Source organism: Scyliorhinus torazame, chromosome 17 (assembly GCF_047496885.1).
Source record: "Scyliorhinus torazame isolate Kashiwa2021f chromosome 17, sScyTor2.1, whole genome shotgun sequence".
Classification (NCBI taxonomy): domain Eukaryota; kingdom Metazoa; phylum Chordata; class Chondrichthyes; order Carcharhiniformes; family Scyliorhinidae; genus Scyliorhinus; species Scyliorhinus torazame.
Window position 1 is genome coordinate 35,854,876 of NC_092723.1, and position 13,852 is coordinate 35,868,727.

The 13,852-nt window shown below is 44.9% G+C and overlaps 1 protein-coding gene across 3 annotated transcripts in view; it reads right to left on the bottom strand.

Annotated features, from left to right (window-relative positions):
* The window catches only part of kif21b (kinesin family member 21B), a 223,118-nt gene extending 218,680 nt beyond the window's left edge, over positions 1–4,438 (bottom strand). For all 3 annotated transcript variants that reach the window (XR_011935738.1, XR_011935737.1, XM_072480319.1), the window contains exon 1: positions 4,127–4,438. Coding sequence is in view for 1 of the 3 variants with exons in the window: in XM_072480319.1 (XP_072336420.1) it covers positions 4,127–4,170 (44 nt within the window). In the remaining 2 variants the exon portion in view is untranslated. The remainder of the gene's footprint in view (positions 1–4,126) is intronic.
* Between the last annotated feature and the right edge of the window lie 9,414 nt (positions 4,439–13,852).

Here is a 13,852-nt window from a genome sequence, read left to right on the forward strand (position 1 = left end):
CCTGGAGCTGTGAAGCAATTGTGCTATCCACAATGCTACCGTGCTGCCCTACCCGTGTCTGCGTGGGGTTCCAGTTTCCTTCCACAGTCCAAGGATATGCGGGCTTGGTGGACCGGTCATGCTAAATTGTCCCTTAGTGTCCAAAAAGGTAGGCCACAGGGATAGGCTATGAACTGACAGATGGAAGGTCACTACTATGACATCAAGGTAGCTCCAGAGATCGTGTCCACCTGTCTTCACATGCCTATGTAGCAAAACTGAAATTAATACTGCAGTTGCAGGTAAACTCACATGATAGTCAGCCCTGCATTGACCATCCCACCTTCATCGTTAAGAGCCTAACAGACCTTTTCCCCGCACCAAGCTTTCTTTCAGTTTATCTTAAGTATATAAAGACAACTAGGTGCAGGACAGAGTGATCTCAAAGACATGGGTGGGGGATGGTAAGGTGTCAGATATATATAGGGAAATGAGGGACGAAGGGGAGACTATGGTAGATGAACTAAAAGGGAAATGGGAAGAAGAGCTGGGGGAGGAGATCGAGGAGGGGCTGTGGGCAGATGCCCTAAGCAGGGTAAACTCGTCGTCCTCGTGTGCCAGGCTAAGCCTGATTCAGTTTAAGGTATTACACAGGGCGCATATGACTGGAGCACGGCTCAGTAAATTTTTTGGGGTGGAGGATAGGTGTGCGAGGTGCTCGAGAAGCCCAGCGAATCATACCCATATGTTTTGGTCATGCCCGGCACTACAGGGGTTTTGGATGGGGGTGACAAAGGTGCTTTCAAAAGTAGTGGGGGTCCGGGTCGAACCAAGCTGGGGGTTGGCTATATTTGGGGTTGCACAAGAGCTGGTAGTGCAGGAGGCGAGAGAGGCCGATGTTTTGGCCTTTGCGTCCCTAGTAGCCCGGCGCAGGATATTGTTAATGTGGAAAGAAGCCAAACCCCCGGGGGTGGAGACCTGGATAAATGGCATGGCAGGGTTTATAAAGCTAGAGCGGATTAAGTTTGTTCTAAGGGGGTCGGCTCAAGGGTTCACCAGGCGGTGGCAACCGTTCGTCGAATACCTCGCAGAAAGATAGATGGAATGGAAAAAAGAAGGCAGCAGCAGCAGCCCAGGATCGGCGGAGGGGGGGGGGGGGGGGGGGGGGGGGGGTAGTGAATATGGTGTCGTGGTAACGCTTCTAGATGAGTAATTCAGAGGGTCAGGTTGATGCACAGGGGGACATGATTTAAAATCCCACCACAGATTTAAATGGGCAGCATGGTGGCACAGTGGTTAGCATTACTGCCTCATAGTGCCAGGGACTCGGGTTCAATTCCAACCTTGGGTGACTGTCTGTCTGGAGTTTCATATCCTCCCCGTGTCTGCGTGGGTTTCCAGTTTCCTTCCACAGTCCAAGGATATGCGGGCTTGGTGGACCGGTCATGCTAAATTGTCCCTTAGTGTCCAAAAAGGTAGATGGGGTCACAGGGAGAGGGCGGGGAAATGGGTCTAGCTAGGTGCTTTTTCAGAGGGTCGGTGTAGACTCGATGGGCCAAATGGCCTCTTTCTGCACTGAAGGGATTCTAGGATTCTATGAAAAACACAAATGTTAAAGCAAATGCGTCTCTGTGTAAACTGAGTGTATATTTGTTTTGTAAACATTGGGGGATTTCTTTTGCAATCACTCCACTCCCAAGCCGACACAGATAAACTTATCACATACCATGACAGTACAAAAATTTGGTTTAAAGTCAACAAAAGGCCTACATCCTTCCTGAAACTGTGTATTACTGACACTTCCTGATTCTTCGTTCTGCAGCTTTGAACAGCGATGGTAGGAAGTAATGCCCTTGCACTGAATTCATTAAGGTTAAAGTATGAAAAAAAAGGACTTCTACCAGTTACCAGCCCTGCATCTGAGAAATTAACTTCACTGTAGAAATCCATGGATTTGATTCAAGTCAGTTGAATGAAATTGAGTTTTGTTCAGTTGACCTCTTTGTCCTGATTAGCTCACAACTCCCCTAACTTGAACCGTCACTCTTTCCATTGACTACCTTTTTTGCTACTAAACATCTACAAATACAAGTAGATGACATTCCTTTCAAATCATTGAGGACATTTTGTTGCACAGTTTTATGATTACTTTCAGGTGTATTGCTTCAGGTTAATTTGCTTCAAGAAGCCATTTCTTAACTACTACCTCTTCGATACTTGTACCATCTATTTTAAAGAATGAATTAAAATTATTGTCAGTAATCACAATTCCACACTTTCTCTGTGTTACGTTCTCCTGTTATCAAACAACATCTGACAAACTAAATATTATTTTGTTATTAGAGTCAGATATAAAATAAGAAACACCAAATTGTATTTAATTCCATGTCCACAAACCCAAGAGGAAAAACTACATGAATTGGAAAGCATTTTTCTCTTAACTAAAACTCGGTCTTCAGCGAGTCCAACGTTTTATTCGGAAATCAGGAATCTTATACTATCTACTTACTATTAGGAGGAACCATTCATTTGAATGTGATTACACTTCTGAGGCTTAAGTACTGATACCCTTTTAACATCAAGGAGGATGTTAATTATTTCCAATAACCAACCGGGAACAAAATTAGAAAAAGCTTTATTGTCTTTTTCCAAGGTTGAAGCTTGTGCCCAGGGTTTCCGATCCAATTTATTTTGGTGACACCAAACAAATAACAGTTATTTACGGACATGCAAATCAACTGAATATTTTTTGATCCTTACAATCATGATCCATACTTGATTGAGTCTTTTAGAAAAGTCTTTTTTTTGTGATAACTCAGCTCGAGGTCAAAGCACGAATTTTTAAAATGTTAATAAAACAGCTTGTGACATGCACGCTGAAGCTGATTTACCATTATGTGACATGAATTATATTTTCCATTTAGCTGTGGTGACAGGTGACTTGTAAATTGCCCATTCAGTGCGCAAGATCAAATTAAAAATCATTTTGTGAAATGTTTGAATGAGCTTCACAATTGGGAGAGAAGCAAAGTCAATGTCCATTGAACAAATTACATACTCTGGATTTCACGGACTGTCATTGCACCTTATTGTCTCGTCACCCACTTTAATTTGGTCTCTAGTCTTATTTATATCTTTTGTATATAACAGAACTTAATTGACTCTTTCCCGATCAAAATGTCCCAGCCCATTCGCACACTCTTTGTTCTCATTCCCCATCGGTCTCATAGACGATTTCATGGTTTCTTTAAAATTATCGCTTTAATTCAGAATCTATTAAAAAGGAGCAATATAATGGTCATTGTGCAACATCAAGAACATATTTCATTTCAAGTACATTTATTTTGAAATTATTCTTTGCTGGTAATTGTAAAACTGTCATTGTCCCCATTTTGGAGGAAGGTGGTGGGGGAGGGGGGGGGAAGAGAGGAGAAAAGGTGACAAAAAAAAACACTGTATTATGCTGCTGACGTTACATTGTCCTAATTTGGTTAGCAAAACACCCTTCACAGCTCACTCAAGTCGGTTATGATCTTATAGCTATGAAAGTAAAACAGCAATGAGTTTTTCTCCCCATACCGTTTCCATGCCCATGCAATAATTCCAATCATTCACCATTTTACCCCCACATCAACAGAACCCACTTTGATGAACAAAGACTGAACAGCGGAGCTGAGGTAAAATGATCTGTGCAGAAGCGTACACTTTGGAAAGAATGTGATGTCAAACATGCCACAATAACATGGGTGGTGACATTTATTGCACTTCCCCCAAAGATTGAAAAGGGTTATTTATGGTTCCTCTTCCACCAGTCGTTATTTTGATAAAAGTCCATTGTCCCCCAAATATCAAGGACAGCACAAAAGCCAACCAAATGGAAAAACAAATAATTGCCAACATGAAGCAATAACTGAATACCAGTCAACATTAATCTGTTTGCTTTGAAGTCAAAATGCAGTCACTGACAAGAGTGATCGATTCAGTTCATTTTAAAATCTAAAATCAATTGAGTTTCCATCACCTATTCAAGCAAGCAACAACAGTGCACAAGAGCGCCCACACAATGGCTTCCCAGGCGCTTTAACTGCCCCGCTTCACTCTCCTGGCACCGACACAAACCCCGGTCATAAATAAGAAGCTGTCTTACCTTAAAGCCACTTTGACACTACAGCCGTCTTGATTAGTCGCCATTATTTTTGTGCAGCGTGCGCTATCCAACCTTTTTCATTCAGTGAGAGGACAAATCGCGCTGACTTACTGAGGCGGCAGTGTGGTGAAGGTGTGAGGAAACACGCGAGGACCTTCACAGGACCTGAAGCGTGTCATCCCGCAGTGGACGGGATCGAGACGGTAGCGACATGATTGCATTTGCAACATCCTGTGTTACATTGTAGCCGCTGCAAATCCGCAATGCAACATCTAAAGTCAGCCTCCAGCAAGCAGCAGCTCTCAGAGCGCTGATTGCCAGGCAACCCAACCTGCTCAGTGGGCGGGATCCAGACATGACTGACGTCGCCACCCGCCAATCAGATCCCGGAGATCTGCGAGAAGGCGGGGCGCAAAGAGAAAACAGACCAATCAGCAAAGAGGAAAATGAAAGGCTGAAGCATCAAGATAGTTTGACTCCCCCCCCCCCCCCCCCAACTACCACCAAGTTGTCAGCTCACAAACCCTGCAGCTTCATTTTAGAGTACTCTAATCAATATATTTTCTATTAGTTTTCCTCCTCCAATCAACTTATGGGTCGCATTTGAACCAACAACTTGCTTCATAAAGGCCAAGAAGCAAATGCATGATCCGAAACAGGGTAATTGTCGAAGGGACCACTGCCAAGAAACCACTACTAATTCATTCTTTTGTAATTGGGGACCAGAAGTGTCTCCCAGGCACGTATACATTTGAGTTCTGGATGCCGGAAAGTAAACTGCAATTTCTCTTGCCACCAATAAAACTAAAAGAAAAAAAATTAGGAGACAATTTATGTGGGTATACCACATAAAGTGCATTTAGTTTTTGTTTTAGAACTTTTAATCTAGTCCTTCATGGTGAGAGAAGTGTAAAAAGTGCACAATTCACTAAAAGCTGGGCCACAGGTACAAAACATCATCAAAAAGTCTAGTGATCTTTTAACTCAAGCTACAGAAAATACTGGACAATCTCAGCAGGTCTGAAAGCAGATGTGGAGAGAGAAGGGAGCTAACTTCTCCACATATGGGGCGACATTCTCCGACCCCCCCGCCGGGTCGGAGAATCGCCGGGGGCTGGCGTGAATCCCGCCCCCGCCGGTTGCCGAAGTCTCCGGCACCAGAGATTCGGCGGGGGCGGGAATCGCGCCGAGCTGGTTGGCGGGTTCCCCCGTTCGATTCTCCGGCCCAAATGGGCCGAAGTCCCGCCAATAAATTGCCTGTCCCGCCGGCGTAAATTAAATCACCTACCTTACCGGCGGGACAAGGCGGCGTGGGTGGGCTCCGGGGTCCTGGGGGGTCGCGGGGCGATCTAACACCGGGGGGTGCCTCCACGGTGGCCTGGCCCGCGATCGGGGCCCACCGATCCGCGGGCCGGCCTGTGCCGTGGGGGCACTCTTTCCCTTCCGCCTCCGCCACGGTCTCCACCACGGCGGAGGCGGAAGAGACTCCCTCCACTGCGCATGCATGGGAAACTGTCAGCGGCCGCTGACGCTCCCACGCATACGCCACCCCGAGATGTCATTTCCGCGCCAGCTGGCGGGGCAACAAAGGCCGTTTCCGCCAGCAGGCGGGGCGGAAATTCCTCCGGCGCCGGCCTAGCCCCTCAATGTTGGGGCTCGGCCCCCAAAGATGCGGAGCATTCCGCACCTTTGGGGCGGCGCGATGCACGTCTGATTGGCGCCAAAACGGTGGACATCACGCCGTTTCGGGAGAATTTCGCCCATGATGTCAGACTTGCTGAGATCGTCCAATATTTTCTGTTTTTGTTTCAGATTCCAGCATCCGCAGTAATTTTCTTTTATTTTAACTCAAGCTGATTAGAACAGAAAAGTGAGGAAGGGATGAATGAATGAAAAATGAAAATCGCTTATTGTCACAAGTAGGCTTCAAATGAAGTTACTGTGAAAAGCCCCCAGTCGCCACATTCCGGCGCCTGTTTGGGGAGGCTGGTACAGGAATTGAACCGTGCTGCTGGCCTGCCTTGGTCTGCTTTCAAAGCCAGCGATTTAGCCCTGTGCTAAATAGCTCCTGCTCTTCAATTATGCTGAGTTTTTAGAATCTCGAGTCTTCTTTCAGCTTCTATTTTTCTTGGCGTTGCCACAATGCTCATTGACCTACCTGCACCAGTGGTTGGGTTAGAGTTCACCTCGAGTTCTGCATTCAATCATGGGCACTGAACCTCAGGAAAGATATAAAAATAGAAAATACAGAACTTTTTTGATGAAAGGTCATCCATCAGAAACATTGGGCAGCATTTAATTGAGTCGACAAGAATGAGGGAGGGGGGCGCTGCTTAAGGAATCATGTGGAGGTACCCCTGTCAGATTCCTGGCATCGGGAAACTGTCCTCAATTAACATAGGGTCAGGAAGGAACTGAATCAGTAATGCTGGCCACTGGTTGCTGGAAGTCAATTGGGCTCATGAATGGATTATCTCAGAGCCCACTGAAATTTAATGGTGACTCAGGGGTTAAATGGGACATATATAGCTCTCCTGTACCTTCCAAATCCTGCCTAGCAAATCCTGTCAGGCATAACTGTGGCTCATAGGGAGAACATCCCTCATTGACAGGCACTCGGTGTGAGATCGAGATACCTGGCATCAGGAATTTGGGATGGGGAGGTGTTGCTGATAGCCGCCCCCCACCTTTGCCTCTGACTCCCCTGCTTCTACCTCACGGGTGACCCTCTCCCTCTGACCCCATTCCACACACACTCAGCCTGATGCAGGGATCCAGGGATGATCCCCACACACCACAGTTGTCAATCAAGCAATGTTTTCCATAATGTTCAGGAGTTTTAGTATTTAAATGCATGCCTGGTCTCTCAGCCAATTCTCTTTGCTGAGATTCAGAATGATGGATGATTGAACCATTTATTGACCTTTAGTTTTCTTTTTTTTAATGAAAATAGAAAGTTAGCAATGAATGACTGTGTTTAAACACTTTTTTATCACACATCCTATCGTCACTATAGAGTTCATTGTTCTGTACAGTGTATTGTGGATGAATGGGCATGAAAGTATTTTAGCTTGGAAGGGAGAACATGAAAGGTCATTGGGGTGGCTGGGGGTTCATACTTTAGTATGGGGGGCATGAGTAGCCATTGAAGTAGTTGAGCATAGATTGACATGAAGAGGACCTTTTGAACTTACCTTTCAAAATGTTCCCTCGTAGATTATGGCTCACAAAACCTCTGAAGTGGCGTGAACCACAACTCTTTGAAAAGCTGACCCAATTCCAGGAAAATCGCAGAGAAGTAGGACATGCCTATCCTCACAATGGAGCCAGTCAGGTTGGGAGTGCAGGGTGAGTGCCAGCCCTGTTAAATGGCATTCCCAAAAATCAGAAACCCCAGGACTGGGGTTAGGAACCCTTGAATCAGGACCCATTTTTAAAGGGCTCCCATGTCACCCCAACTTGGCAAAACTGTAGCCCAATGTATGAGACTGTGGTCACATTGAGATCAGGCTGCATATGGGTGCCAAGTTTGCATCCTTAGAGGACATTTAAGAGCCAATATTTGGCTCATTAGGTCATAAGAAATAGCAGCATGATTAGGCCATTAAAATATAAATATTGTGGCAGGTCAAGGGCTAGGAATCCTGCAGCAAATAACTCACCTCCTTATTCCCCAAAGCTTGTCCATCATCTACAAGGCACAAGTCAGGAGTGCGATGGACTACTCCCCACTTGCTTGGATGAGTGCAGCTTGAACAACACTCATGAAGCTCAATACCATCCAGGACAAAGCAGCCTACTTGATTACCACCCCTTCCACAAACATTCACTCCCTCCACCACCGGCAGACAATGGCAGCCGTGTGCACCATCTACAAGATGCATTGCAGGACTCACCAAGGCTTGTTATGTAACACCTCCCAAACCCCTGACCACTACCATCTAGAAGGACAAGAGCAACAGATTCCTGGGAACACCACCATCCTGACTCGGAAATATATCGCTATTCCTTCACTGTCACTGGGCAAAATCCTGGAATTCCCTCCCTAACAGCACTCTGGGTATACCTACACCTCAGAGGCTGCAGCGGTTCAAGAAGGCAGCACACCATCACCTTCTGAAGGGCAATTAGGAATGAGCAATAAATGCTGGCCTCGCCAGGAAATCCCACATCCTGTAAATGAATTTTTAAAACCCTTCAAGCCTGCGCTGTTATTCAATGAGATCATGGCTGATCGATTCGACGTTACTTCCTTGCACTATCCCTCAATCCATTGATGTAGAAATCTATCAATCTCAGCCTTAAACATACTCAACAACTGAGACTTCCAAGCCCTCTGGGGCAGAGAATTCTAAATATACTAAAGTTAAGCTCCAGCAATACCTTGTAAAATTGGTTCTTGTAAGAGTTTGTGCTCCTTACGTTTGGATGGAAACTGCTCGGCAACTTCCTCAGTTATTTAGTAGGGCACTCATAGCATAATGATGAGTTTCTTCACGTGTCAAATTCCAGGTGGTTAAAAATGTTGAAGTGGGCAGACAGAGTAGTGCACAGTGACATTACAGGCAAGTAACAGATCTGTTTGAATGTAATTGACACCACATTGTAAGTGTGTAAACATTTAATTATGAAGATGATGCTCATTGAACTTAGCCATTTGTTTATATGTCCAATTGGATTGCATGTTTCAAAGATGAAAACAGTTATGCACAGGAAAATTTCCAGCAGTTTTTAATAATAGGAATTAAGTCCATAAACATCCAACCCCAGTTCAAGAGAATGGTAAAGAATGGCTGAAATTACCTAACCATCATGAGCCAAAGCAGTTACATAGTTAGCAAAACATGTGAATGAGTTTTTAAAAAATGTTGTAGAAAAGCTTTGTAATATTTGTTTTGAACTGATTTTTCATTCATTTCTATTTATGGATTCTGGCTTATTAAAGTAATAATCAGGGCTTGTTTTATCTGTGTGATTTAATATGTAAAATATTTTGGTCGATTTTCCTTTTCTTTTGAGGCTAGAGAGCAGGAATTTTTCAGATGGCTCATTTGCTCTGAATTCTGAACATTTTATTTTGTCCTGTGCTCCCCGAAAGCTATGGTAATGGTAAATTGCAAAGCGTTTTTAAAATATACCGTATTACAAAAATTAGCATACATCTTCATAAATTTTCTACAGAATTGGGCTCAGACAATTGATTCCATCTAAACAGCACTGATATCCACTGTGTTGCACCTTCCCTTATTGGTTGTGCCTCAGCTGTGTAGCTTAACTCCAGCCAGGAAATATTTGATTTGAGACAGGCTCTTTTGTTAAGAAAGCTGCATTGCAACTTTAGCATTGCTGCCAATTTGTGCTCTTATCTCCTCCAGGTCAGTCGCTTACATACCTGTTAAGTGTATTCCCTCTTTAAATATGTAATTCTACAAATGCCAACATTCCTCCATCTATATTTCTTTGAAATCAATGCGAGATGCATTAAGATAAGGGTAATTCTCTGATGCATATTCTTTTTCTGTCCACAATCCCAATTATCACCATTGCCAATGCTAATCTGTTCATTGTTCATCGAATTACTGGAATCTAGTAAGCACAAATATATGCAAAGCTCTTTAAGCATTCATAAACTCTCCTACTGATGTTCTACAAAGGGATTTGTTTTACACTTTGTAAAATTATGTTTATGCTTTCTTAAAGCTGCAGTTAAACATCTCTGAAAATCAATATGATCTAAAGAAGCCTGTCCAAGAAGCATTGCCTTCAAATCAAAATTATTTTAAAAGTTTTTTTAAACTTTTTTTCCACAGCGACCGATACAAGGCACAAATAGTTTGTGTAGAGATGTTGGTGACGTCTGGCCATGGGGTTAGTAAATTTAGAATAATGATGAAAAAAGGATTACGGTTGTTTATTAATCAATACCATCTCTGATTATGGAAGGACTTTGAAAGTCTTTAAATGCAATTAAATTGAGAATGGCCTGACCTTTTAAAACAGGCTGCAGTTGATGTTACTTGCAGATGGAAAACATTTAATTATAGAATTCTGAAGGATTAGGCCAGTATCCCTCGGTATTCAAGATCAATGGGCAGCACAGCGGCACTGTGGTTAACACTGCTGCCTCACAGGGCCAGTGACCCGGATTCTATTCTGGCCTCGGGTGACTGTCTTGTGGAGTTTGCACATTTTACCCATGTCTGCATGTGTTTCCTCCTCGTGCTCCAGTTTCTTCCCACAGTCCAAAGATGTGCAGGTTAGGTAGATTGGCCATGATAAATTGCCCCTTATGGTGGGGTTGCAGGAATAGGGCAGGGGATTGGGCCTGGGTAGGGTGGTCTTTCGAAAGGTCGGTGCAGACACGATTGGCTGAATGGTCTCCTTCTGCACTGTAGGGATTCTATGATTCTATGATTAAGTAGACCAATGCCTCCCATGGAGAGGCCTGGCGTTATGTACTCTCTGTCACTTTGGTGTCTGTTTCTGATTTGTAATGCTAAACAACTGCAAATGGTACTTTCACTTCCTTGTTGTAATTCCACAACCATCCTGTTATCCACTAAAATATCTATTTCGCAAACTGAGATCAGCACCACAGACTTGAGCCTGTTAACCCGGTCATTATGTCCGCACATTACTCAGCTATTGTGACAGCAGATCTACAGCTGCAACTCCTCACCACCATGATTGGATTGGCAAATCTAATGTGCTCAGAAAATGAACTGAAGCACACCTAGGAAAATCTGATAATCACTGACTAATACAAATCAGTAGTGTAGCACTGACACCTTTTAGTCGCACAAAGAAGGCGATAAATGAGAATCAGCTTCTAAAATTCAGTCTTGGGATATGGGTGTCTCGAACAAACCCAATATTTATTGCTCATCCCTCACTGCCCCTGAGGAGGTGGCGGTAAGCACACCTTAGCACCTTAGCACACTACAAACTTAACACAAATTCATGCAGTTCTCCCTGTATAGGATCTTTTCCAAATCAGATTATGGTAGAGCCAGGGATCAAGGCCCTGCAAGTGTGTGCAGGGTGACGCTGGGGTTTAACCAATGAAAGCGTCATATTTTAACAAAACAGGACACTTGTAAGCTTCCTACTGTGTATTCCTTGGGGTCTTAGATAGGTTGGTTGTCATGATATGCAAACATGCAACCAATGAACACTCAGAATTGGACACAACCAATGGGCAGTCAGGATACTCAGAGGTGACATCACCACAAGGGGGCATGACATAAACACTATAAAAGGGATGAGGCACTCACATCCTGCCTCTTTCTACAGACAGACATCTAGAGATTTAAACAGGGTTGATCAGCAGCATCACACCCCAGCACCTGGCTTAGAGCAAGCTGGTACAGTTAGACTAAGTTACTACAGTTAGATTAGCAGAAAGTCAAACTCATTTGAGAACTGTGTTAATAGTTCAATAAACACGTTGAACTCATTTCAGAGTCTGGAACATCCTTTAGTTAATACTGCATCAAGTAGCAGCCTGTGTTATCCGAAGTAGCATAACACAACATGATACCAGGAGTGACTGTTCAATCTATTTAGTTCAACTCAGCAAGATCCGTGACAACCAGCTACTGAATACAGGCACAATGGACAAGATTCAGGCTCCTCGTCAGCTCAGGACCACCGGCAATCTTGGAGCCAACTGGCGATCATTCAAGCAGAAATTTCAATGTGGAAGCATCCGACCTCAATGGCGCGACCGATGTTTGGAAGATAGCTCTTCTACTCACCACTGCAGGTGACCATGCGATAGAGATCTTCAACTCCTTTCACTTTTCCGAAGGGCAGGACAAAACAAAGTACGAAACCATCCTGGGCAAATTCAACAGCCACTGCGAGGTGAACACCAACAAAATCTTCGAGCGCTACATCTTCGATCAGAGGATGCAAGGTAAAGACGAATCCTTCAACTCCTATCTAACTAAACTTAGACTGCTAGCGCAATCCTGCAACTTCGGTGATATCACTGACTCCATGATCAGAGACCAAATCGTTTTTGGTGTCCATTCTGATTCTCTGCGAGAGCAATTATTGAAAATCAAGCACATGACCCTGCCAGTCGCAATTGAAATGTGTACTGTGCATGAGCACTCTAAAAATCACTATTCACAGCACAAAATGGCAGAAAGTGAAAAACAAGCCTCCCACGAGGTGGAGAGTGTTCAGGCCATCTCCCGGATGCAGCACCTCCACATTGACGAAAGCAGCCATTTTGCGCGCTCTTCCCGGGGCTTGATGCATACGCAATGTGATCGGGAACACGAAGCGGCCGAAAATTGCACTGCGCAGGTGTAGACGTCCGAGAACCGCACTGCGCATGCGCAACGACGCACTGAGCGTCATGACGCCGACATCATGACGTATGCGAACTGCGGCACTGCCCATTTTTTAAAAAACTGCCCTGCAAGAGGCAAACACTGCTTAAGCTTTGGAAAACCAAACCACTATGTAGCCCTGTGCAGATCTGCACCACCAGTCAGGAGCCAGCGCTCCCAATTCCGACAGCGGCGCATCAGAAGTGTGCAACACCGAATGCATAACTCTGATCCAGGCAGTGGGACAGATCCAGATGATGAATACCTGGACAACGCTTACCGAGTGGGCATTATTATGAAGTGTGAATCCGCCACACTGGACACATCGCGAGTCCAATCAATCCTGGCCGTGGATTCTGAGGATGAATGGCATGCAGTGATGAAGGTCAACCACTGCCCCATCCAGTTCAAACTGGACACAGGTGCCTCCGCCAACCTGATTTTGCAGGTGGACTTCAAGAGAATCAAGAAGTCCCCACAATCCTTCCAGCTGCCTGCAAACTCCTGGACTACAATGGAAACACAATCAGGGCACTGGGGTCCTGCCATCTGCAGGTGTCCAGCCGACACACACAAGCAAGCTTACTCTTTGAGATTGTTAAACCAGACAGGGTGTCCCTGCTAGGTGCGCACACCTGCAAGCAACTGAACCTCATTCAAAGGGTCTACACCACGACGCCGTCCCATTCAGATCTTCAGGCCAGCATCGACGACATCCTAACCCAGTACCCAGATGTATTTAGCGGGATGGGCAGCTGTACGAGTACAAGATTCTACTGCGGCCTGATGCCAGGCCAGTGGTCCACGCACCACAACGTGCCCCTGCTCCACTGAGAGAGCGCCTGAAGGCAGAGCTCACGAGTCTACAACAAAAAGGCATCATCTCCAAGGTCACTGAACTAACCGACTGGGTCAGCTAGATGGTGTGCGTAAAGAAGCCTTCGGGGGACCTACGCATCTGCATTGACCCCAAGGATCTAAACAGAAACATTATGCGGGAACATTACCCCATCCCGAAGAGGGAAGAAATCATGAGTGAGATGGCACACGCAGCTTCTTCACAAAATTGGACGCATCCCAAGGATTTTGGCAAATCCAACTTGAAGAATCCAGCAGAAGGCTCTGTACATTCAACATGCCTTTTGGCAGATTCTGCAAACTGAGATCAGCACCACAGACTTGAGCCTGTTAACCCGGTCATTATGTCCGCACATTACTCAGCTATTGTGACAGCAGATCTACAGCTGCAACTCCTCACCGCCATGATTGGATTTGCAAATTTAATGTGCTAAGAAAATGAACTGAAGCACACCTAGGAAAATCTGATAATCACTGACTAATACAAATCAGTAGTGTAGCACTGACACCTTTTAGTCGCACAAAG